The 27,078-nt window shown below is 49.2% G+C and overlaps 1 protein-coding gene across 1 annotated transcript in view; it reads right to left on the bottom strand.

Annotated features, from left to right (window-relative positions):
- Positions 1–10,757: 10,757 nt before the first annotated feature.
- SIRPA (signal regulatory protein alpha) overlaps positions 10,758–27,078 on the bottom strand; it is a 48,666-nt gene continuing 32,345 nt past the window's right edge. Inside the window, 4 exon segments of the mRNA XM_017872535.1 lie at positions 10,758–13,199; positions 15,739–15,790; positions 22,733–22,757; positions 25,742–25,855. Of these exon segments, the coding sequence (XP_017728024.1) occupies positions 12,951–13,199; positions 15,739–15,790; positions 22,733–22,757; positions 25,742–25,855 (440 nt within the window). The 3' untranslated portion in view covers positions 10,758–12,950.

Below are 27,078 nucleotides of genomic sequence, written 5' to 3'. Positions count from 1 at the left end.
CCTGTAATCCCAGCACTTTGGGGAGCCAAGGTGGGTGGACCACTTGAGGTCAGGAGTTCGAGACCAGCCTGGCCAACATGGCAAAACCCCGTCTCTACTAAAAATACAAAAATTAGCCAGGTGTGCTGGTGTGCACCTGTAATCCCAGCTACTTGGGAGGCTGAGGTGGGAGAATCGCTTGAACTGGGGAGGCAGAGGTTGCTGTGAGCCGAGATCATGACACTGCACTCCAGCCTGGGTGACAGAGTGAGACTCTGTCTCAAAAAAACAAAACAAAAACAAAAGACAAGATATTAATAAGCAGTATGTTTCAAAATCCTCTCTTGATTAAGTAACTCACCAGGTAAGTCTTGGAAAGATAACATAAACCACCTTCAAAAGCACCTCCAAATGCCAAAGTGAAAATCAGATACCGCGCACAAGCTAGTCACGAATCTCTGAAATCTTAGTGACTCTTCCCCCAAATAAATGGAACGAATAAGCGCTAAGTGATGGGAAAATAACAAAATTCTGCTTCAGCACTGTTGTAGATGCAGTGACTGCTGATTAAAAGAAAATACTTCCTTTAAAAAGGCCACTTACGAAAAGGAAACTCTGGTAGCAAAAGCTGGCATGGAATGGGGGTCAGGCAGCAGGTGGTGGCCACAACCAGGGGGCACTGATCAGATGTGAGATGGGGAAGGCCAGTGGGGCTCCAGAGGGGCTGAAGGGCAGAGGACCCAGAGGACAGTGGCTCCCTTCCTTCCCGCTGCTCAGAGAGTGATGGGGAGAAGGGTTTCCTGTAACCTCAGGGCTTGTTTTCACCGCTTGTTTTCATGGCCTTCTCAATGCCCTGGCTTGTTTTCAGGGCTGAACAGGGGAAAAAAACAACAAAAAACCCAACTCCTTGTATTTGGAAGAATAGGGGTAAATTGGCCCTCTTCAGGGTGCTGGAAGCCTCTCTCTGCCTCCTGCTGGAAAAAGAGGCCCCTGGGCAGTCTTTTTAGCCACTTAGCCTGGTTCTTGAGGTTTTCTTCTTAACTTATAATTCCAGATTGCAGCAAGAAATACAAATGCATTGGAGACTGGGTCTGTGCCAGAGGTGGAGGGGTTGGGCAGAGTGTTCCCAGGAGCACAGCAGGAGGAGAAAATTCCAGGGTAGAAACTGGAACTCCTGCATGCTGGACACAAGTGGAATGGAGGCAATGTGGCCATCTGGATGTGATAAAAACAAAACAAAACAAACAAAACAAAAAAACATTCATGCCTTTGATCCAAGCATCTCACATCTGGGGATATCTATGCAATAATGTTTAAGACAAAATTGTTTGCAAGTAGGGAAAAAGTAGAAACAGTCCAGCTCTCCATCAATAGGGAATTCGTTAATTAAATTATTATGGTAACATCTGTCAGTGGCAACTTGTTTCTTCTTTTCTTTCAACTCTGTCTTCCCCATCAGCTGGTCCCATGGGCTCTGCCACTGAGGCAAGTTCCCGGCTGGAGGCTGCATCCCTAGTCCCTGCCACCATTGCCTCTTGCCCGTGCCTCTGAATCCTGTAGCCTGACAAATTTCCTGGTTCCTCCATTGGTGCCTCTCTAATCCATTCCTACACAGCTGCAGGGCCCCCGGGTTCAGAGACTTCACACGTCTCTTGGGATAAAATCCACAGACACTGTCTCATTGGGCCCTGGCCTGACTCTCCAACCTGTTTTCAAAAATGCTCATTCTCTACTTCCAGTTGAATCACACTTGAGCTTAGTCCAGCCTCCTAGCCTTTGCCCTGGCTGCTTCCTCTGCCTGGACTGCTCCATGCTCCTTCCTTCTCTTCCTTCCGGTGGCAGTAAAATGACATATCCCTGGGGACTTCACACACTGTCTGTAAATTGTTTTCCCTCTCCCAACCAGTGTTTCTCTAACACTTTGTCCATCTTTTCTTTTTTCTTTTTTTTTTTGAGACAGAGTCTCACTCTGTCACCCAGGCTGGAGTGCAGTGGTGAGATCTCGGCTCACTGCAAACTGCCTCCCAGGTTTAAACAATCCTTGTGCCTCAGCCTCCGGAGTAGCTGGGATTACAGACATGTACCACCACATCCAGCTTTTTTGTGTGTGTGTTTTTAGTAGAGACGGATTTTCTCTACTAAAACCCTAGGCTGGTCTTGAATGCCTGGCCTCAAATGATCTGCCTGCCTCGGCCTCCCAAAGTGCTCAGATTGCAGGCATGAGCCACAGTGCCTGGCCCCATCTTATTTTCTTCATAGCACTCAGTGTTAGGTGAAATGCTCTCAACTATTTATTCATGCATTTGTCAATTATCCCTCCCACGAGAACTCAGAGCAAGGACTGAGTGTGTTGTGTGCCCTTGCCTGGTGTACAGGAGCTGCCCTCTCTACACATGTTTGGTCAATGAATGAATGAATGAATATAAGAATGTTATGAAACTGCTTGAAAGAATGAGGTAGACCTGTATGTCTTACTTGGAAAGGTGCCTTAAATGTATGGATGTAAATTCACTTATGAAAAACCAGAAATTAATCAAGTCTGTGGAATTAGAATAGTGATGAGTATTTGAGGGCTCACTATCATCTGGGCACAGTTTTAACTACTTTTACATTTATTGTCTTGTCTCATTTGGTCTTCACAGCAACCTTCTGGGATAGGTACAGTTTTTGGCGCCGTTCTACAGAGGAGGACACTGACACAGAGAGGTTAAGAAACTTGCTTAAGGTCACACAGCCAGGAAATGGAGGAGCCAGGAAATGAATTTATAGGCTTTGACTTCCGAAAGAACATTCACTAAGTGGTGTAGAGTGTTTATTTCGGGGGATGGAAAGGGGCTGAGGTGAGATTCTGGAGGCCGTGGGATATTAGGGGAGAGGTCCAGACGCCAATTCTATTCCTGCAGTACTGTGTGATCTTGAGCAAGTCATCTGCTTCTCTGTGCTCACCTGGGAACCAGAGGAGATGGTGCAGGGCTACTGAGAGAAGTAAATTGGATAACATATCCACAGTGCCCAGCTCGGGGCCCTCCATCTGCCAACGATAGGAATGTTTGGTGGAGCAGGTCTGCCCTTCAAGGCCTGAAAGCCCCGTCCCGGTTCCTTGAGCCAGGGCCACAGAGAGGTGGGGAGAGGGCCGCAGGGCCTGGTTGCTTGGCTGGAGGCAGAGTCCTCCCTCAGGGCCTCGGCTCTCCCAGCTGTCGCACGCCCTGCTGCCTCCCCTGCTCTGGACCACGACTGTATGGGCTGCACTGCTGCACCAGCGGAATGCGCAGGGGTCATTTTTGGAAGAGCTCAGCTCCAGGCGCAAGGTGCCAAGAGCAGGGCGGATGACTTCAAAGGACCTTTGCAGCCTGTCCTGAAAGATGAGCCCTTGCAACTCGCCCTGCCCCCGCAGAACACACAGCTTGAAAGGGAAATCGAGCTCGGAGCAGGTGGCTCAGGAATTTGGTGCACGCTGGGGAGGCAGCTCATTTGGGCACAAATACGTGAGGAAGGCGTGGCTTCCTCACACTCCCGGTTAGTATCGCGCATTTCGGTCCGGGGTAAACTCGCTTTCATCGCTGGCCGCATTTCGCATTTATTTTTCTGATTATTTCATGATCCCTTTCCTCCCCAACAAGGGCCTGGGATTTGTAGGTTGCTCTCTGTGTCTACAGTTCGACCTGCAGTAGAGGCTGAGTAAATATTTCCCCAGTGAATGAATGCATTTTCCTCTTCCACCAGTTACATCACGCTGGATTTAACCCAGCCTCTAGTAATAACCAGTTGGGAATCTTGGACTTCGCTGTTCAGCTATAGGCTCAAAATCTGCCTCCATTTGAACCCAGGCCCTGCCTCTTACTAACTGCGTCACTTTAGAAAGTTGCCAAACTTCTCTGTGTTTCAATGTCCTCATCTGGGCAATGGGGCACTCAGTGCCTATGTCACAGATTGGAGTGAGGGATAAAGGGCTTAACACATAGGCAGCACAACTAGGACGGCACATAGTAAGGTCTAGATAAATATTAACTCGTATTATTTTATTATTTATTTTAAAATCAACTTTATTAAAGTATTAACTTACAAACAATAAAATGTACTCATTTGTAAGTATTTGACTGATATATACACCCGTGTAAGCATCACCTCAATCAAGATAAGTATTTCCAGTTCCCCAAAAGTTCCATTTGTCCCTTTTAGTCAATTGCTTCCCTTTCACCAGCACCTGAGAGATGAGTTTTGCCGGTTCTCGAACTTTCCATGAGGCTGGGAATGGTGGTTCACGCCTCTAATCCCAGCACTTTGGGAGACGGAGGCAGGAGGATCACTTGAGCCCAGGAATTCAAGACCAGCCTGGGCAACACAGGGAGACCCAGTCTCTACAAAAATTTTTTAAAAGAATTAGCTGGACTTGTTGGCCTGAATCTGTAGTCCCAGCTACTGGGCAGCTGAGGCAGGAAGATCACTTGAGCCCAGGAGTTTGAGACCAGTCTGGGCAACATAGGAAAACCTTGTCTTCTATAATAATAATAATAATAATAATAATAAATTAAAAATTAACCAGGCATAATGCAGTGCACTAGCACTTATTCCACACTCAAGAAATGCTCTTTCCTACCTCCTCTCCCTTCTTCCCCTTAAAGGGGTCCTTCCAAGGGTATTGGGAGGCAGGAGTCTAAAGGTCAAGGGCACTGCGGAGTGGATGGGGAAGAAACCACTGAGTTTATAAGCAGGTTGTTATTTTTTCATTCTTTGCCTCGTGTCCTTTCCCCTACTTCCCTCTTTTGAGGATAATTAAAATGCAAGCTGGCACTCCCTTGGAGGAGACAGCTGAAGATTTAATTGCCCCAAGAAAAATTTTCCAGCAAAAGGTCCTGTGGTAATGGCAGCTTTCGGCCTGGCTGCCCAAGTGCCTTTGCATCTGGCACAAAACATTAGTGATAATGCATTAATCTGCATGTGCACAGGGTCCATTTACTGGCATGGGGGGAGCCATGGCAGAATCGAGCCGACAGCCTTAGTCAGGCTGCAGTCTTCTTGCCATTAAACTCTCACCCGACCTCATTCTAGAGACATGTCTGTGGCCCAGATCCATGCGACCGGCTGCCGCACCATCTGACCTTGCCCAGAGAGGGCCTGCGGGGGCAGAAGGCCCAGGTTGGTGGAAACGGCACCTTCTACCATGAGGGCTTGGCCTGTTGTCACTGAAGCAGAGCCAGGAGGACACGTCTGTTGAGAGGCTGAGCCCTGCCAGCTCCCAAAGTTGAGCCACTGACCAGCCACACTAGGGTTGTGCAATTTGAGAGTAGACAGATTTTTGCAATCTTTTATCCTGTTTTCTAAGTATAGCCCCAGTTTCTCTAGAAGAGGAACCAAAGGCTCAGACAAGGGTCATTGGCATCTTGCCTGTTGGGGATCGTGCGTCATTTTTTTAAAAAGGTGATTGCCCTGAATCCAGGATCATGATGAAAGGCAGAGAAACTCAGTGGGAAAAGTCAGATGTACTGAGGTTTGCTTCTAGTTCCAAACATGCCAGCCAGGGACTCTCAGTTCTCCTAAGATGCCAAGCAGACTCCAACTTTCATGCTCTTCTTTCTCCCCTTTTGCTCTCTTTCCTCCCTCCCTCTCCACCTTCCTTTCTTCCTTCCCACCCATCCACCCATCCATGCTCTCCTGCATCAATCCAGCCACCCATTCAACCTCCCTCCTTCCCATCCATCTATCCTCTCATCCTCCTTCTTCTCATCACTCCATCCATCCTCCCATTCCTCTAATATTTGTTGGGTGCCTCCTATGGGCTTAGCATAAGAGTTACATTGACAAGTGAATCAACACCCTCCTTGCCCTGAGGCAGCAACTAGGGCAGTAGAGGAGAGGGATATTAATCAGGTAATCACAGGACCAATGTATAGTTACAAATTGTGATGAGGGCTACAAAGAAGTGCTGGACATGGTTACTATGGAAGTGTTTGACAAGGGAACTTAGCCCAGCCTCTGGATTGGAGGACAAGCAGGAAAGATCCAGGGAGTGTTGCAGGCAGAGGGAGTAGCTCATGCAAGGGTCCTGTGGTTCATTTTGGAAACTGGCAGGAGGCTGGTGTTGCCAGTGCAGGGAGTGATGGAGAGAGTGGTGTGAATCGGGCTGGAGAGCTCAGTAGGGGCCAGTGCACACAGAGAAGGCTGGTCTCTGCCAGCCGCTGGCTCCTTGGAACTCCTTTGCACTGGCTCCTTTGCACTGGCTCCTTTGCATTGGCTCCTTTGCACTCCTTTGCTTCTTACTTATTTTTTAGATCTCAGTTCAGGGATTTCCTCTTCAAGAAGTCTTTTCTGCCCTGTGCAGGCTGAATGAAGCCAGTATACTTTCCTTTAATAAGACAAAGTATCCCAAATTTGGAAATAAGGCAAAACAAGACAGTGCTTCATTTCATTGCCATACTGGGGCATGGTTTAAAAGCCCCACTGAAGGATTAGTTAGTTCTGTAGAAGAATATACCTGAGTTTGTCTTTCGTATTTGATTAAGGCCCAGATTGGGGCTAATTTGCAGACTTTTGTCTGGCGGGGGTGCAAATGGCTTCTGTCTGGCAGAAAAAAATAGCTCCAAAGATATGGCCTTATTGCCTTGTAAAACATTAACTGGATTGATCTCTAACTTGAAAATGTTATTCTCACCTTCCTTTTTCAAAGCCTCTAAATGCCCATTTACTCTTGGAACCAGCTCTTGCCCCCCTGCTGGCTCACTCATTAGTGTGTTAATTCTGCTCTTGTATGTCATGTTTGTCACGCCCTTCTCAGCAGCACTCATCCTGGCACTGGGATTGCTAGTGGCTTGGGCTCCCTCATATATGAGCTCATATGGGTGTGGTCCATTTTTGGTCAACATTGTGTCCTCAGAATTTTGCACAGGGCCAGGTTCCAGTAGGAGCTTGAGAAATAATTACTGGTTGAAAGATCTTGAACTTATTAACTCTCCACCTCTCTGAGCCTCAATTTTCTTCTCTGTGAAATTGACATTCCATTTGTAAAGAATGTGAAGTTTCCATGAAATAAAGAATTTGAGTGTCCAGAGTCCAGTGTGGCACATGGTGGGCTTTAGTCTCCCTTATCCTAGGGGCTGAATCCCAAAGGTAGAATGTGAAGTTCTGGTTTCAGAGCTCATGTCTGGTCGAGAGGACACCAAGTCACTGGAGGAATGACTCATGGTGGGGTTAGGGAAGTCAAAGGAGTTGCTATCTAGTATTTCTTGGGAGAGGAAGATCAACCTGGCCAGGGAGTCCAGTAGGGGCTGGGGAGGAGCAGGAAATGTTCTTAAACATGTCAGGTGGTGGTGTAAGGCAGAGGACTCCGAAACCCAAGCCAGGGTGTTGGACCCCATCCCCCAAAGGTTGGTAAGAGAGACCTATCTCAGGCTAATGAGAAAGAGAGGGACTTGATAAAATTATTTGTCAGAAGAGAAGACCCACCATTGCAGAGCTGCTGTAATAACCTGGCCCGACATGTGAGTGTGTGGGTGCCAATGTGAGTGTGAATGTTGAGTGTGTGTGTGCATATGTCGACTGTTGTCTGCACCACACTGCTGCAAAGAGTCTTAAATCTACTTTCTCATCGAACCCTCACCAGAACCCTAGGAGGCGAAGGCTGCTACTATCCCTGTTTCACAGATGACAAAGCAGAGGCTCAGTGGTGAATCTGTTTGCCCAAGGTCACAGGGCAAGGACTCCGGGGTGAGGTTGTATCCAATTCCCATGGGTGGAGGAGGAGGAAAAGTGATGGAGGGAATTTCAGGAGATGAAGTGATGACAGATAATGGCTTATCCTTATAGGCATCCTTAATCTTTGTGCTGTTTGACATCTTTTCTTTCACTGTTTTATGTGCTATTTTGATCACAGGGATGTTCATCTTTCAAATGAACTCAGCGACACTCCTTGGGCCTCTGACTGGGGCCAGGCCCTGGGCTGGGTTCGGGGACCAAAGATAAGGTGTTGACACTAACTTTGAAAAACAGATTGGGGCAGGCATCAAAGGTTGAGGGGGGCAGGGCAGGGGCATCCATCTTTTAAAAAATTCAAGGTATAACTTACATACAGGGAAATGCACCCATCTTAAATGTGCAGCTGGGAGAGTTTTTACTTATGCAACCCCCAGATAACCACGACTCGGGAAGACATAGAGCATGTGCCACCCCAGGCTTCTCCTTGTCCTCCCTCCAAGGGCAGCCACTCTTCTGATCTCTGTTGCTAAGGTTTTGCCTGTTTTTGAACATCAGAAGCACGTCTTCTTAAAAAGCATCTTCAATGTCATGATCTTGTATTCAGAAAAGAAAGCAAGAACCTGGTCAGGCACAGTGAAGAGGGTGGTGAAGGGGATGGTGTCGGGGATCCCAGCAGTAGTAGGCTCAAGGGTGCCTTGGCTGGCTGGTGAGCAGGCAGGTAGCCATATCACCCTGACGTTCTAACACTTTGGTGGTGAGATGATATGGTGTTTCCTGGCTACTGACAGTGTCCAGGGTATCCTGAACATTATCTATGCCCCCCACTTTCTCTCCAGCAGCCCCAGTCCCCATTATATGCCCATTCAGTGCTGGACTGGACCATACCCACAGTGGCGTCGCTTCCTGGATGGTGACCTTGGAGCAAAATGCTTAATCTCTGTGTTTCCATTTCTTTCTTAAATGGGGGATAATCATAGTACTTAACTCATAGGTGTGTTAAGAGAATAAAGTGAATTAATTTTAATAAATACCTGCCCAGAGTTTAGGAGAATGTCTAATATGTAGAATGAGCTTATGCCAAAATTCAATAAACTTCCATCAAAACTTGGCTGTTGGAAATGTGCTAGAAGACGCATGGGTTTTTACAGTTGGGCATTCGAATCTTGGGGTTGGGGGTCAGTGGAGATTTTCCTGATTATCATGTAAAACGGGCAGAGGCTTCAGGCGGAAGGCAGAGGACTCTGGCCTGGTCCTCATGGAGGAAGAGAGTCTTAACATTCTCCTTTGCACCAGGAGGAACCCCAAGGAAGTGCCCGATAAATGCCAAATGCTTGACTGATTTCCTGGCGGGCTGGACAAGGGCCACTTAGCTCCCATCAACTTTCATTTTGCTTGCCAACCTCCAGCCCTGGAGATTTGGCTGTGGAGAAGCAAGGCCCAGGTGCTGCATAAAATACACCCCCCAAGTCTCCTTGCCTGGACACGCAGTCCATCATCCCCCACCTTCCCAGAGAATGGAAGGCATTTCCCCACCCACTCGGCCTGGATTCATGCCTTGAACACCCCATTCCTGCAAGCAGTGCACATATTTCATGGGTTGCTCCCGGAGGGAGGTGGAAAGCTGAACTCAGGCCACAGGCCAGGAAACTGCTGAGCTGTCTGTTACAGCCAAGGCCCTGGCCTGAGAGAAGGGTGACCTCTCTGAGCCCCGCAGGCAGCTCCTTGTTTCAGGTGGTCTCTGATCACATGGACCAGGCCAAGGGTGTAGGGATGATCCCCAGTGGGCTTGTGGATCTGAGTTCAAGTCTCAACTTGACTAAAGACTCATTGCGTGAGACTGGTCATGTCACATGCACTTCCAGAACCTTATCTTTTGTTCTTTGCAAAATGGGCATAACCAGAGCGATCTGATAGTCATGAGAATTAAATGAGGCAGTAAGTACAGTGTGGGGAAGAAGAGTCAGATTCCCTGGCTTCAAACAGCTCTGCCATGGGACATTGGAGAAATGACTTCTCCGTGTATCAGTTTCCTCATCTGTAAAGCACAGAGAACAAGAGTTTCTCCCTCATGTGGTAGTTGGGAGAATGAAATGGGTTATAACTGTGAAGCACTTGGCACCACACTTGTCATAGTTGTTATTAGCTATCATAGTGGTTAATTTTGCAGTCAGTGCTCAATACATGATGTACTGATTATTAACCCAGTGGCTAAGCATCAGGCACTGCAGTCATCCAGTTGGAATTGGAGGCTCAGTAACATCGCTCATTAGCTCTGTGACCTTGTATAAGTTCAACCCCCTCTCTGTGTCATCTATAAAATAGTCAGTAACATGATTGCCCTTGAGTCACAAGGTTTAAGAATTCATCAAAGTGTTGACACATAGTAACCACTAAATATTAACATATTTATGCCTTAACTTTATTACATAATTTGCACTAATATCATTAATGATCTAATGGAGGGAGAGAAAGGAAACTAACATTTATTGAGTACCCACTATAAACCAGCACTTGACATCAGTCATCTGGCAAGGATATTACAGGACAAGCATTAGATTTCTGCATTTGGTGGGGAAGGAAAGTGAGGCCCCAGGAGGGGGAGCCAGGTGTCCAAGATCCCATCAGTGGTAAGAGGCCACGAGACTCAGCTATGCAGGGTCAGGGCAGGAAGGAAAGACACAAGCCTCAGTGATGGCCTGCCCAGTGCCAAGCATGGGCTCAGTGCTCCCAACCTCCTTGAATCCGCACAGTCACCCTGGCAGGGACTATTCCTGCCCCACTGTGCAGACATGGGGCCCAAGTCTCAAAGAGGTGCTGTTTGAATTCCCACAGCTACAAAGCAGCAGAGCCGAGATCCAAACTCAGTTGTCTGTATGGAATTTTATCTCAACCTTACACTGGCTCCTTCTGAGCCAGGGGAAACCAAAATCGTATGTCTCTAAAACCTAAGTGAGGAGCTCAAATACTGTAGGTTGTTTCCAAACCCTGGGGTCCATTCAATCCTCTTCCAGGCCTTGGCAGGAGGGCGGGCAGCCCCCGAGGTAGCCCCAGGACACACTGACAAAGACAAGAATACTGAACACCGGAAGGACTCATTATTACCCAGAAATCTTTATTACAAAAATATTTTGCAAGCCAAAAAGTTTAAGTTGCAACTATATACAAAATGGGGCCTGTTTCCTTCCCAGCAGTCTTAAAATAAACTCCTGAAACCATGCTCCTTCCGCAGGGCTGGTTTGACCTCTTCCTTTTCCTGGGGTTCAATACACAAGGTATGTGGAATCTCCAGGTTGCCAGGCTAAAGCTAAAGCTATACATCTTCCTTGGCCTTATTCCCTTATTTCCCCCTCCAAGAATTAAAATAAAATAAAATGGAAATGGCACCAAGAAAACATTCTTTTAAAATACTGAATGTGTGTGTGTGCATGCGTGTGCACACAATGTGCTATCTCTGGGTAGAAGAGAGGGAAACGAAGGTTTACAAGCCAATCTTTTGGAATTTGGAGCTAGCCCGAGCCAGGTGGCTGGGCCACTGTGGCTCCCAGATGCCACATGGGAGCTCTGGCCAAAGCTGTCCACATGGTCTGTTGGCTCAGCTAATTCCTGGATGTCATCATTGAAATCACCAAGTGACCAGGCCCCAGAGAGCTGGGTCTGTGCTGAGCTCCTGCAGTTCCACCTGTAGGACCTCCAGGAATGGGCAGGATGGCTCAGCTTCTCACTTTTACAGCCTGAGCCAGAAATCCCTTGGGCATCCCAAGGCCAGGAGTCATGAACATTAACATCTCAACTCTTAAGAGTTATAGTGAAGACTGAATACTGGTCACCCCTCTGGCCAACCTTCTGGGACAGAGTGGGAATCAGCCTGAGCTTCACAGCTGTGCTGCCCCCTGGCTGTCTTCAATTTATTCCAGTTTGATCCCAGTAGGATTTGAGCGCAGAAATGGAAGATTTCTTCTTCAAGGATCAGCTCGGAAAACCAGGATGGGGGCGGACACTAAAGGGGTAGGATAGACGGCCAGGGCCACTATCCCTACCCTTTACTATGTGTTCCTAAAGTGCTTATGAGAGGTGGTGGGGAGGGGTGTCATCTTCACTATCCCCACTTTACGGATGAGCAGACTGAGGCGTTAGGTCTCCACAAGACTGCACTGTCAAGAGGCAGCCCTCAGCAGGCTGGACTTACCACGGCGGGGTCACAGAAGGCTGCACTACCAGCCGCGTGGCTCGGCTGAGAACTTGGCCAAGTCAGTCCCAGTCAGAAGGCTAAGTGTCTCCAGGGAGCAGCTGACCTGATCCTTCTTGCCCGTTCTTGGGGTTCTGGGACTTGGAGGAACTCAGTCTTTGCTGTAAGAAAATCCCTCCAGGACAACAAACTGTTAAACCTCAGACTTCACGAGACCCAACCATGGACTTCAACACATGACAGACAGCCAAGATCACGTTGCTGTTGTTTTAAGAAAAAAACAAAACAAAACACCACAGATCAAGTTTTCTAACACCTCAGTTTCAAGATTGCACGTTTTACATTTCTCAGTAATTTACAGGCGTCCACAGCGAGATGTTGCTTAGTGCTAGCTGGAGGGGCAAGCTCAGGTCTAGAAGGGAGAGATGGGTCTGGGTGGAGCAATGCAGTTGGGCCCCAGGGAGTCTTGGAGAGACCCAAGGAAGTGGAGGGTTTTGTCTCCAGTCCTTTGGGAGGGGTCCTCTCCTCCTCCAGGACTCATGGCTCTTTAGCCTAGGGATGGGGGAGGCCAGGTCTGTTGGCAGCAACCTCATCAAGTCTGGATATGGGTTCCAGAGTTTTTTTTTCCAGCTCTTCCATGGAAGGGGCAGTTTGATCTAAAGCGGAAATCTTCCCCCCTTAAGCCCCAGTTGGGTGGTAGTGGTGGTGGTGGTGGTCAGGGGGCCACCCTGGAAGCTCAGGCTTCGGAGCATGGGGGAGGCAGTCAAGGGTCTTCGAGACCCATGTGGTGATGGACGGAGGCACAAGAGTTCTTGGACCCCAGGCAGTTCTGGCCACTTCCCAGGTCGGTTCCTGGCTGGTTTGGCACCATCAGCCTCCAGGTGTGTGGCAATGTGGGGGGAGGGGGCCGTGGCTGCCCAGGAAGTGCTGGAGAGCCAAGGAGGGGTGGGGAGAGAAGAGCCACCCTGGCCCCTGGGTCCCAGAGCCTGCACCGCCCCAGCCCTCTGGGAACTGGGTTGTCTGTGCTCATCACGGCGGCTCCCTGTGGGACAAGAAAGCACGTGGAGATGGGTGCTAGAGCAAACCACGGTCCCATTCACTTCCTTGGGACCTGGACGCTGGCATACTCTGAGAAGGATGGCTCGGGCTTGGGGGCCGGCTGCTTGGGGGTTCGGTTGAGGTGGACCATGTCCAGGTCAGCGTAGGTGAGGGTGTCCTCCGATGCGGGCTGCGGGCTGGTCTGAATGCTGGCATACTCTGTGTGGTTGTTGGGCTCCGCGGCCCGGGGAGCAGGCTTCTTCCCCTTGGGCAGGTTCAGGTCTGCATATGTGATATCATTTGTGTCCTGGATTAAAAATACCCAAAGAGAAAGTCATGAGAAGGTCATTCTAGAGGCCTTGGCCCACTCAAACTAAATACCAAGTCTGGATGCTTCTGTGTCCTCTCGGCCCACACTGGCTCAGCCATAAGTCATGTTCCCCTCATCTCCTGCCAACGTTACTTGCCTCCAGCCTTGCCCCTTCCCATCTGCCCTCCTCCTCACCCTGCCTGAAGGGTCTTTCTGACCCACACAGTGTGGTCCCCTCACAACCCCGCCTCAGTGTCACCTCCTCCCGCTCCTGCCTCCTCCCAGCCTGAACCACCTGCAGTCTTCGCCCATTTCTCATGTTCCTCCCTCTGCCGAGGGTGTCTGTCCTGCTTCTCCTTGTAACAAATCCCAATCCACCCTGTAAATTTCAGATGAAGCATGGCTCATCCTAAGACCCTTCCTGGCCCTCCCCTCTCCTGGCAGGGTCCAGGTTCCTTCTTTGTGCTTCCTCAGCCCATAGTTTGTTTTCCATCACAGGACCCACCACCCAGGACCGTGTCTGTTTGGGGGCCTGAGTAGGTGCTGATGGTGATGTGTGTGGGGACATTCATTAATGTATGCATTTATTCCACAAATATTCACTGGGCATTTGTTATGATTCAGAAACCAGGGCTGGCACAGAAGAAGTCTGATTCATACTGAATGAATAGGATGGCAATAATTTCAACTTCACTCAGGACAAAGCTGGAGACAGGGAGACAGAGAACAGGGGCAGTATAAGAATGAGATCGCCAGTTAGCAAAGCAGGAAACGTTCTGGAGTCAGAAAGCCTGGGTTTGAATCCTGGTTCTAGCTCAGGGATTTTGAGCAATTCACTTAACCTCTCTGGGTCTCAGTTTCTCCACCTGTAAAGAGGGGATGATAACAGGGTCTACTGCCGGGCTGCTGTGAGAATGGAATGAGATTATCCAGGTAAAGCGTTTAGAAAAGAGCCTGGTACACACTGAGCATCTGTCTTCAATAAATGTTCGCAATCATTAACCACTTAGCAAACTTGGATACCTCCCATGTGCTAATCCTATCAACCTGCCACTGCCGCCTCAAAATTGCCCATCATGAATGATAAACTTTGCTCCCTCTGTGACTGGCCCCTGTGTGACAGAACAGAATAAAGGTACCACCAACCGGCACACCTCCTAGTTGGTGCATGGTAATGGCCGATTTCAGTTCTCAGGGCTTACAAGCAGCACACAACCACACAGATCACCCATCCACTCTTACCACAACCTACTTGGGAAGAATTATCTATTCCACTTTACAGCTGAAGACACTGAGACCAAGGGAGGTTAAATAAAGTGGACAAAGTTGTCCAGCTGGCAAAGAACCAAAGTGTGTTGGACTCTGCGGCTGTGCTCTTAGCACACAGCTCCTGTCCTGAGCCCTGCGTGCTCTCATTTACTTCTGTCTGGGAAATCCACATTGATAGCATGCGACTCCCTCCCTGGCCAGGGCTAGCACCTGGCACTGGAATCGCAGGCACTCTGCCAGCTGGGCCGTGACTGTCTGGCTGTCCAGTGCGCGGCACATAGTGGGTGCCCGGTAAGTCTCTGCTGATGGGAATTTCGTGCAGGTGTCCATGACCCGTTTTTCCACCATCATTTTTTTCCCCCAGAAGATTCCAGGAGGAAGTCCAGAAGTAGAATGACAGGGGAGAAGGTCTCCCTCTCTCATGACTGGAAATGGTTTTGTTTTTCCTAATTACTACCCGAGCTCATGTCCAGGGCTGCCAGGGGACCCCATGGGTCACAAGGGCAGGGCCAAGGCATTTTGGTCTACAAATGCTGTGCCTTTCACCAGCCCGACAACAGATTACATCTAAAAAGATGACAACTGCCTTGGAAATGTCAAGGACAGCTGGCGCACTCTCGTTCCGGGTTCAGAGCAGGACCTGTCTTGTTACAAGATGCTGAGGAGCCCTCTGCCTTCAAGGTCTGACAGCGTCAGCCGGTGATAAGCAGGGCTAGGTTTCTCAGAAACCATGTTGCCTGCAAAATCATCTCAGCAATGTTGACCAGAAACCTCCAGCTTGAACGAGTGTGCCCTTGCATGAGGTAATTAATGACATGGGGTCTTTCCATCAGCAAAGGCGGGAGAGGCCCTGGCAGGCTGGGCTGTGCAGTTACAGCATAGAAAAGCCTGGCTGTGAGGAGGAGTGGGCAGTGAGCTGGGAGTGGCGCTCCTGGTAGAGGGACGGGCCTGGGCAAATGCACAGAGGTGGGAAGGCACAATCCACACTAAGGGAGCTGCAGCCTGACTCCAGGGCACCATTTTCATAGGACGGATTGTGAATGGTGCCCCTGGGGAGTTGTGCAATGGATAGCACGGAGTCAGGAGGCTACAACAGCCACTGTTGGCTGCAGCAGAGAGAAGGAATATGCATAGGACATGGGGAAAGCTAGGAATGTAAGATCCTCCACCCTCCACCCCACAGGGAGTCTTAATTTAGAACCAGATCTGCAATTCCGGTTGATGTGAAGCAACCACGCCACGGAGTTTCCCAGGAAGGGCATCTCACCAAGGATTGTACCTGGGTTATTTCTCTGGCATTCTTCTCGGGCTCATGCAACCTAAAAAGGAAAGAGACACACAGATAAAAATACCCTCACTATCTAAAGTGCTCATGCAAATTGATAAGAATAACATTTAGGCTCCACTTTCTATATGGGTTGAAGACGTGGATGAAGGACTCATAACAGAAATACAACTGCACATCAAATGTTTGGACAAAGGGGTCAATCTCACTAAAAAGGAATTGTAAACAATGCACTATCATTTTTTTTTAACCTACTCTATTGGCAAGGATCTTTAAAAATTATAATACTTGGTGCTGGGGAAGCTATGGTGAAATGAACTGGAGCTTGCATACGTCACTGGTGGGAGAGGCAAACCAGTACAATCCTTTTGGGAAGCAGCTGGCAAAATCAAGAGCTTGGAAGATGTCCTCATCCTTTTGACTCATAATTGCACTTTTTTTGGGGGGAATTCAAAATATAGAAAAAGCTTTCAACACAAAGGCATTTGTCAAGGGCGGGATGGGGGAGGAGGTTTATATCTTAGGGTTCTGCCAATTGGGACTGGTTAGGGAAATTAGGATAAATCCACAGATAAAGATTTAAAAGGTTTATGAGGAGGTTTTTTTTTTAAGTTACAAATGCTTACATTAAAATGATAAGTGAAAAGGAAAATTCTCTGTGGAATTATCTCAATTATGAAAATGTGTGGATAACACTGGAAGGAAACATAGCAAAATGCAAACTGCAGTGGTCTTTGCATGGTATATTTTTTCTCCTTTTTAGTTTCCCATATTCTCCAAATGTTCTGTATTATAAACATCTATGTATCATCATTAAAGAAAGAAAAGAAAAAGACCAAGATGTCCAAGTTAATCAAAGAAGTTGTTCGTGCACTTGCTTCTATAATTGGAGGCCACGGCTTGACTCACTGGAGGGTCACAGTCAAGGTGATGAGCATACCAGAGCCACTGGCTTGGCAGAAGTTGTGTAAATTCTCAAGCCGGCAACCCCGGGGATGTTAGCATGGATAATGTCAGAAATGAGCAGTGGGGCTTGGCAGCAGGGTTATTAATGGATTTGGCATGAGTGCTTGGCTCCGAAAGCAGTTCTGAGACATGACAAGCCCCACGTGGCCACAGAAACAACCCTCCAGGAGCAGGGCCACGTCCGCTGGGGAAGATCACACAGATCTGTCCCCACCCTACTGGCCTCCAGCCTTCCTGGAGCTCCCCACTGGCTGGTTGGTTCAAGTCCAACTCATCACCCTGCTCAGAGTCCCACGTAGCCTGGTGTGCTGCCTCCAGGCTAATTCACTGCCCTGTCCTCATGTACCCACTCATCTACCCACCAAATATTTCAGGGGGGGTGCATTTGATGTTATGTACTTCATGCTTCAATAGCAGCATGAAGGACCCCCTTGATCATTTTTCTTCTTGGCTAACTTTCGTGTCTCCTTCAAGACTCAACTATGGTGTCACCTTGTGATGGCTCTGCTGACAGTGCTGGGCTAGCTGGGCTGCCCCTCCGTGACAATCTCTGATCTCCTGTCTATCTGCATATCTGGTTTCTATTGCTGTCTGCCTGCCTGCCATGCTTCCTCACCACATGTGCTCAAAAACAGTGACTTGGAATGAATGCCAGTCAGGCTGCCCCAGGGCCTTTGCATGCTTTGTGCTGCTGCCTCTTCATCTGCTTCAATCCTTTTCTTCCTTCAGATGCTATTTTAAACAGTCTTGTCTTGGAGAAATCTTAACTGAACCCCCAAACTCCATTCTCAAAACACGGTGTTCTCTTTCAAAGCAATTTCAGACTACAACCAATTACCCATTTCCCCAGATTTGTCTCTTCCCTGGATTTTCCTATTTCAGTGAATAGCTCTACCATTGCTCATCTTGTGCTCAGGCTGGAGAAGTAGGAGTCAGCCCTGATTCTTCTCTCTCTTCCTTTACAGCTCTCATCTAATCCAACCTAGGGCTGGTCGGCTCCACCTCCAAAATATCCATCAAAGCCAGTCACCCCATCCTCTCCACCATCCTAACTCCCCTGATTCCTGAAGAACCTCCTCCTTGATCTCCCCACCTCTATTCCTGCTTCCCTGCCCTCCATTCTCCCTATCTCAAATGCATAAGTGATGTCATGTTACTTTTCTGCTCAGAATGCTCAAGCCCTCTAAAACCACTCCAAGGTGGTCAAGTGATACCAGCTCCAAGGCTCAGCCTGGCCGACTGCTCTAGGCTCCATCCCTCTCCTGCCTCTGCTCCGCTCCAGCTCCTCTGGCCTCCTCTGCGCTCTGTGCATGCATCTGACTGCTGCTGTCTCAGGGTCTTGGCACTGGCTGTTCCCTCTGATTGGTGTAGTCTTGTCCCAGATATTCCCATGGCTGGAGCCTCCTCATCCTTCTAAATGTCACCTTGCAGATAAGCCCTCCCTGCTCGCCCAAGACCCTACCTCCTTGATCTGCTCTATCCCTTACCTGGCTTCATTGTATTTAGTCAGCAGCTGCACCATATCCTTTAACTTTCCAGCTTGTCTGGTAACCTGTCTCCTCAGCGGACCATCAGTTTCACACAGGGAGGAACTGGGCCAGTCTCATTCACTGCTGAAGCCCCAGCACCAAGAACTGGGCCAGTCTCATTCACTGCTGAAGCCCCAGCACTAAGAACTGGGCTGGCACATCATCAGCAGTCCATATGTATTGGTTGAATGAATGAATGAATGAGTGAATGAATGAATGAATGAATCTTTCTCACTGGCTCTTAAGTGCTATGAGACCAGGGGTGGGCCTTTTCTCCTTCCCTTTGCAACTCCCAGCTCAAGGCTTGGCACTGAGTTAGGCTCAGTCCAGATGAATAAATGAAAGACTCAGGGAAGCCCTAAATATTCCAAGAATAAATGCAGTGAATGTCTGACAAGTGAATAAATGGCTGATCGAATGAACCCTAGTGCCCAATTAAGGGAGCAGAGAGACACGTTTTTCTCTCGTCTGAGCTGGGGAAGATTACAGACAATGTTCTGTCTGTACATTCCTAACCCAGGGAGTTAGAGAGAGCCAATCCCTCCACCAGCCCTGCAACCTGAAGAACCCTTTGAGCTCAAAGTGGCAGCCTCCCCGCTTGCAGCCTCCCTGAGGTGCTCGGCTGTTACCCACACCAACGTCCTCTGGAAAGTGTCTGATCGCAGCAAGCCAAAGCCGAAGCCGGCTGCGGCATGGGAAACCACCATTAGCACTCACTAGCTATTGCTTTGGTTTAGAAAGATGAAAGGGAGCAAGTGATCTCATGGCTCCCTTGGTAGGCTCACGCTGGAAAAATAAAAAACAGGCAGAAAACGGTTGGTTTCTCTGGGGAAGAAGAAATAGACAGCAAGAAGCATGGGAACAGTCATGAAGGCACCAGCTTTCGTGCAAGAGATGTCAAGGCTGAAGTCATCATTCTGGTGCTTCCTAGCCGCAGGACCTCGGGAATGTCATGACTTCTCTGGGCCTCAGTTTCCTCAACCATAGAACAGGGAACAATAAGAACCTGATAGAACAGGGGTTCTCAAAGTGTGGCTTGGGAAGAACAGCATCAGTACTACCTGAGAACTTGTGGAAATAGAGATTCTCCATCAGGGACTTTGAAGGTAGGGCCCAGTAAGCTGTGTTTTAACAAGTCTTTTGGGGATTCCACAACACACTCAAGTTTGAAAAACACTGTTCTATAAAATTGGGATAGTGATAAATCATAGGGTTTTTGCAAGAATTAAAGTCACAATTGGGCTAATATACATAAAGGCATAGACAGTGCCAGGAGCACAATAAGTGCTCAATAAATGGTAGCTGCTAATGATGCCATTATTATTGACAATGTCCTATTCTTCCAGAAACTCATTGTCTAATCGGGGAGGTAAGACAAGTAAAAAATAATGACAACAGGGCGGGGCGCAGGGGCTCACGCCTGTAATTCCAGCACTTTGGAAGGCCGAGGTGGGTGGATCACCTGAGGTCGGGAGTTCAAGATCAGCCTGACCAACAAGGAGAAATCCCGTCTCTATTAAAAATACAAAATTAGCTGGGTGTGGTGGTGCATGCCTATAATCCCAGCTACTCAGGAGGCTGAGGCAGGAGAATCATCTGAACCCAGGAAGCAGAGGTTGCAGTGAGCCGAGATTGTACCATTGCACTCCAGCCTGGGCAACAAGAGCAAAACTCTGTCTCAAAAAAAATAAATAAATAAAATAAAATAATAATAACAACAAAAACAAAAATGAGAGATCCTTCTAGATGGGGCTGTGTAGTCACTGGGAAGCAGTATTTTAGGGATTCAGAGAAGGCAGAGTGGGAAGTGCTACAGTGGTTTAGGATGGCATTCATTCACTCATTCATTCATCCACTCACTCATTCATCCATTCATTCATTCACTCACTCATCCATTCATTCACTCATTCATTCATTCATTCACTCATTCATTCATTCATTTGTTCATTTGTTCATTCAATAAATCTTTACTAAGCACCTATCCCATTCCAGGCACAGTGCCAAGTTTAGCAGTTATTTGCAGTGAACCTCAGGGACATGAGCCCTGGCTTCAAGGAGTGGGTTATGAAATGGGACAGGTGCAGAGACACCTTGAACACACCGGTGTGTCCATGCTGGGGCACCAGGAAGGTTCACAGGAAGCCCCCCAACTCTGGAGGATGTCATGCCCTTGCTGACCTCAGGAGGAGCAGGAGGTGACCAGGTGACAGGAGGGGTTCCACTCTAGCTACCATATTGCATAACTCCAGGAGATGCCATTCACAGAGCCCACTGTGCCTGCCACCCCTGGAGCTGGGGGACCCTGGGTAGTGCATGAGCAGGGGCAGGGAGCACACCTCAGCAGACAGGGCAGTGTGCAAGGGGGAGGAGGAGAGTGAGGGCCCAGCCTGTGGGGGAGGGGAGGAGCACAGTGTGGTTGAGCCGTGAAATGTGAGGACAGGGGGTAGAAGGAAGTGAAACTGTTCAAGGCAACTGGACCACAAGGGGCCCAGGAGCCTCAGGGAGGCATCTGGACTTTATCTGGAGGGACAGGGAGAGCCACTGAAGGTTTTTTTTGGCAAATGATAGAAATGAGTCTTGCCCTTGGAAGAGTGTCCTAGGTGTGGGAGTGTGACAGGCATAAGCATGACAATAGGAAAACACATGTGCCCGGAAGGCAGTGGAGAGCCTAGTTTTGCTGGAGAGGTGGCTCTGCTTGTTCGGGGGAGGAGAAGGCCAGAAGGTTGGGCAGGGCTCAGACCAGGAGGACCCCTGTGGAGATCAGAGCAAGAGGCAAGGCTTTAGTCCAAGAGTACCTTGGACTCACACTGCTGGGCAGGAGCGGGGCACTCGATGCTTCCCAGAGCCTTCTCTGGCAGAAGAGCTGCTCCTGCTATATGCAGCTGCTTTGCCTGGTATTTGCCCCATCACTCCACCCATCACCTGCACCCCTCAACTCAGGATACAGCACTCTATTGCCCCTAACCTTGAGGTGGTCCTTAACCCTACAGTCAATCTATCAGCAAGTCCTCCTGGGTCTACCTTCAAAATATATCTAGAATCTGAGCATTTCTCAGCCTATCCCACCACTTTGGTCCAGTTCACCATCTTTTCCTGCCTGGACCAGGACCGCTACGGTCACCTACACACGCTCACCTCCTATAGCATGGGCTCCACATGTAGCCAGGTGACACTTTTAAAACAAAAGTCAGATCATGTCCATCCTGTGGTTCTTCATCCCACTGGGGATAAAATCCCGAGTCCTTCTAACACCCACAGGCCCCACTCCAGATCATCATTTCCTATTCTGTAATTCTGGAACCCAGAAAGCTCTAAACAATCGAAAGACTGGCACTATGCAGTTGCTGGCAAAACCTGGTCTGAACCAACACAAAGCTATTTATAGCTTTATTTATCACCCTTAGCACGGATGTCTACATGGTTCTATGCAGATAGGTTCACATGGCAGATTACGGTGTGCTGCCTCTGCTCTGCTGGGGATGAAGATCAGAGGCCTTCCAAAAAGCCGATAAAGGCTTCTCACAAAATGGTTCATAACAGCTCTTGCTACAGGGGCATCTGCGAAGGACAAGATGCCGAGGACCTGCGTCTTCCTGACCTCATCTTCCTCCTCTCCTTCCCTCTGGCCTAGCACACAGGCCTCCTCTCTGGCCCAGCATGCTCCTCTCCATCGTAGTTCACTAATTTCAGGCACCCGCTTGCATCCCCTTTTCAGAGGCAGTCCCTTCCTCTGCCTAAGACAGCCCCCCACCATTCACCTCCATCCCCTTGTAGGGTAGGAGTTGTCGCCACCTGATATGACACCATGAATCACTTTATTTCTGCGTTTATGCCTGTTTCTCTCGCCGGCGTCTGAGCCCCATGAAAGCCTGGGCTGATTCTTGTTTACTGCTGTATCACCAGCTGGTCCTGAGCAGGGCTGGCACACAGTAGGGACTCAAGTCACTAAAAATGTGAATCAACAAACTAAAGTGCCATCGGTGACGTAACGTCACCGCCTGAGCCTCTGACCAGGCTGTGAGTTTGCAGAGGGCACAGATTCTATCCGACTCATCCCAGCATTCCAGGGCCTCAGCACGCCAAGGTACTCAATAAATATTTACTAAACAAAGGAAAGAGTAAAGTATACAACTTGGATCTGGGAGGATGCATCCGGTGGCGTGTGCAGGATGTCTGTGAGGACAGAAAGCCCGGGAGGTCTCTGCCCCATTCCACGTGGAATTAGACAAAGGTCTCATTGTCTGGGGAGAGCAGGCAAGAAATCAGCGCCTGTGTGCACCAAAAAAAAAAAAAAAACCCTCATTTGGGACAATAATTAAAAACAGCATGACCCAGTGCAAAGAGATTACAGACGAGAGAAAGAGACATGTTGACCAACACATCGGTGAGGTCAGTGGACATGGATTATGCTTTATAGTCTGGGGGGCTGTGAAACAACCAAATAATAACTGCAAGAGGATCTGGACCAATGATGTACTTACCTTGTAGAGGAAGTGGAGCCCTGGGCTGAAAGACAAAAGACACAAAAGCCCGTTGTTTAACTAGAAGCAGTTTTCTTATGTAACTACTTTCTGGCGAAAGGTTTGCCTCCAGGGACATGGAGAGGAAACACTGTAATCACATCCTTGGAACCACAGGAGACCCCTGTGCCCACCCAGTGGGCATCCTCTTCCACCAAGGAAGCCTGTGAGGGAGTAAGCTAGATGGTCCTGCTTTTCCACTTGCGGAAGCTGCCAGGGGTCCAAAAGCAGTCTTCAGCCTGGGAGGGGACAACCGCCCTACCTCTGTCTGGGTCTCACCTCCGTTCAACCACAAACCTCAGTGGAGACCCTCCAGTAAGCCTAGTCCCATTCAGTGCCCTTCGTGGCTTGAAAACAGATTCTAGCAGGGCTGCAAATCGGGGATCAAGGGTGAACCCCGGGTCTGCTACCATTCACTCACTGTGTGACCCTGGGTGGATCACTTCCTCTCTCTGAGCTTCTACAACTTGCAGGGTTGGGCTGAGCATCCATTTATTTGCATGCCACCACTTTCCAAAAAAAGGATCTTGGAAGGAAAGAAAGTGTCCATCTGGTTTAGAGGTTTTAAACCTGTGATATGGCGTAACCCACAGAGAAGCCTCCAGGGTTCAGCAGCCATTTGACTCCCATTTTGCTGTAAAATTGTAATTAAAAGCAACATGCACACCCAAATGCACTCTGCACCGCACTTTAATAGCCTGGAGCCTGCCACAGTGCAAGAATTCTTGCTGCCGGGTTAACGCTTGGTGCCTGGGCAGGTCCTGGATCTTCAGGTGAGGAGTACCTCAGTTGGAAGCTCTGCTCAGCACTGAACGTCTGAGTGGAGGCTGACAGGTTGCAAAGTGCTGGACACAAGTCATCTCTGGGAATCCAGTGACAGGACACCAGTCACCCCCCTTTTACACCAGAGACTAGGTGACTCCTCAGGGTCACACAGCTGGGAAGTGGTTGAGTTGAAATCAGGACATTTCACTGTGGGCATTGAGAGGCTGGGCAGACCCCTCCAGGGCCTAATGAGGGAGATGGGGGGTCTAGTTATGGCGGAGGGAGGTAGCGTGCAGGGTGGTCCTAGACATGGTCCTTGGGTTTAAATTCTGGCCCCACCACCTCCTGGCTGTGAGGCCCTGAACAAGTTTTATAACTTTCCCACGCCTCAGTCTCCTCATCTGTAAAGTGGGGTTAGTAATGTTACCCATGAGGTCTGTGGTGAAGACTGACTGTGTTACTACAGGGAAAGCCCTGTGAGCAGTGCCTGGCACATTGGAATTGCTGGGGGATACTAGCCGTCCCTGTCACTGGAGCCTGTGTTTGAGAGCTACGCTCTGCACACAGACCCAATACTTGGGCTGGGTGCCCTTTACCAGAGCTGCAGCTCTGCAAACTCCATTCCTCCTCTGCAACACCTAAGCCCACAGTAATGAGCTCACACGTGTCAGGAGCCTGGCAAGCTGCCTGGGGCTGAGACTCAGAAAGGATAGCCAGGATTTCACTATCAGCTGCTGCGAATGCTTCATCCCATGGGATGGGTTGTCACCTTTGGTGGGGAAGAGACCTGCTTCCCCACCCAAGGAGGAGTCCTCCCTGTGTGGGGCTCTCCAGGAACTCTAGGGAACCCATTGGGTAGGCGTCTTGGTGGGACATCTTGCAGATTCTGGAGAAGCAGGGCCTGACTCCAACCCTCCCAGACAGGAGCATGAGGCTTGGCCAGTATCTCAGAGCCAGCCCAGGAGGGAGGGAAACCTGGGAGGTAGAGGTGAAAGAGCTCCCGAAGGGATGTGTGATTAGTGTACAGTGTGCCCATCCAAGCTCAGCTATGCCAGGCCACAGAAAGGCAGCTCGGGACAGCACTTGTCCCTTGGGAGGTGGTGGGTCACAACCAGCATTTTAAACAGAAATAAGAATATGACAAAAAAGAAAGTATCAGTTTTAATTTTATATACAAAGGGTGTGTGTATATGTTGGGTTGAGATGTGAAATGTATTTCTATCTCTTGTAATAAAAAAAGGTTGCATAAATACCAGCTTAAAATTGTCTTCTACAAGAGTGGGAAAAAGAACATGTATTTATGGCGATCCTAGAATGTGTCAGACCCGTTATTTCACATGGGCTTATTTGGATCTTGTAACTTCTCCAAGACTGGCATTGCTAAACCCATTTTACAGATGGGGAAACTGAGGCTTCTAGCGGCCAAATTGCTTAGAGGATACAACCAGGGTCTGGAACCCTGGTTTGTCTGACTTCATAGTCAGAGGCCCTGCCACAGCAACAACCAACCCTCCCAACAACCAACACACACACACAGACATAAGACACACATAACACATGCACACGAACAAGGGGAAGCTGTGCCCTGGGTTTGACCCTGTGCCCTCCTGCTGTGCAGTCAAAGACTATGCACCTTGCCCTGTGAGGGGGCTTTCTAGGGAGGTGGCTCATAGTTCCGGGCTCACATACAATATGGGTAATACTCAGGGCTAACATTTATTGAGCACTTGTGTGCCAGGTTACTTCCCTAACAGTTTCCAAGCAATCACTTGTTAAGTCCTCCCAATCAAATGGTGGCGTTGTTATCTCCATTCTCTCTGGCCTCCTGTCCAGGGGCTGGTCATGTAACCTAGATTTGTACCAGGAAAGCAGAAGTCTGCCGGGAGGCTCCTGGGAAAGACAATGTCCTCCCTGAGACAGGTAAGAAGAGTCCCTGCCTCCCCTCTTCCCAGGTTGGCAGCTCCCTTGCTCAGTAGTGGCCCCTTGAGGACATGGGGCCTGGGGCAGTGATGAGCATCTTGTAACCATGAGGAAGAAGCCAGACTCTAACGTGGTGAGGCCACCGCCCCAGCCCCAGCACCACTACCTCTGGACTTCTTGCTACTGGCAGAAGATGATGTCCTTAACCCAAAACACCTAATGGCGTCTCCCTCTGAGGACAGTCCAGGGACAAACCCTTAGGGAGGAAGAGGGGAATGCACCCACCTTTCTTCTGTCTGATTCGGACGAGGTAGAGGGCTGCCATCAGTAGGGCCACCAGCAAGGTGCACACCACGCCCACCACAATATAGATGTTCCGTTCATTAGTTCCAGTATTCTCTAGGGACCACATGGAATAGAGGCTTCACGTATGCAGATTAAAAACAGAGAAAACCAAACCCACCACAGCATTTCACCACTAAGCAGGTATCATTAGCTGAGAACATCTGGCTGGGCCTTCGCAGATGTCTCGAGTCACATGGGCACACTCACGGGTCTGTACACACTTGCCCACGAGGCTCATCCATGAACAGCACAAAAACCATACTGAGGTGCCAGGGGGGAATATATTTGCCGCTGACACCTACACAGGAACCCCTGCTGCAGGATACAGGCAGAAATCTCACTCCTGAGGAACAGAAACGTTCCTTCTCATCTGGAGTGAACCACAGAGCGGTCACGAGGGTACCCCAGATCCACTGGAAACTGAATCAGCAGCTGGAAGAAGGGGCAGTATGGCTACCAGGGTCTGCACAGCTCAGGGGTTCACCACTGATCTGTGCCCGGCACCTGGGCCATCACATTGGGCTCACAGGGGCTCTGAAGCAGGACTCTTGAAATGACAATGGAGGCTTGGCTGCCCAGGGCACAGGTAAGGGGGTCATAGACTAGAACACAGTGGTTCATCAGGAGCAGAGCTCTAAGCCACAGAAAAGTGCTTTCAAATCAATGCCACTAAGTAGCTGTGTGACCCTGGGCAAGTCAGTTAAACTGCCCTCCAAACCCTGGCTGCTGCTTCTGTTACTGGGGCCAACGGTCATCTCTACCTCATTGGCTAAGTAAGGATTATATAACCAACCAACCAACCAACCAACCAACCAACCCACCAACCAGCTAACCAACTAACTCTTTCATCCTGTTTCACTCAAAAAGCATTTATTGAGTGCCTACTGTGGCCAGGCCCTGAAGCTACAATGCAGAGCAATATAATCATGGCCCCTACCACCTGAGACTCAGAGCTGAGGGGTCATGAAGCTCATCCCCTTCAACACAGCTACGAGCAAGTGGAGGCCCAGAGAGGCACTGACTCGTCCAAGGTCACACAGCAAGTCTGTGACACAGCTGGCATGGAAAGCCACACATCTTGTCTCCCGATATCCTATACATCCTAGGAAAACCTGGCACTGGCCGATGCCCTACACGTCCCATGAAAACCCGGCATTGGCCGATGCCCTACACGTCCCATGAAAACCCGGCATTGGCCGATGCCCTACACGTCCCATGAAAACCCGGCATTGGCCGATGCCCTACACGTCCCATGAAAACCCGGCATTGGCCGATGC

This window comes from Rhinopithecus bieti, unplaced genomic scaffold (genome assembly GCF_001698545.2).
Source record: "Rhinopithecus bieti isolate Rb0 unplaced genomic scaffold, ASM169854v2 scaffold_7580, whole genome shotgun sequence".
Classification (NCBI taxonomy): Eukaryota; Metazoa; Chordata; class Mammalia; order Primates; family Cercopithecidae; genus Rhinopithecus; species Rhinopithecus bieti.
The sequence above is the reverse complement of the archived record's forward strand: the minus strand, read 5'-3'. Positions and strand labels throughout refer to the sequence as shown.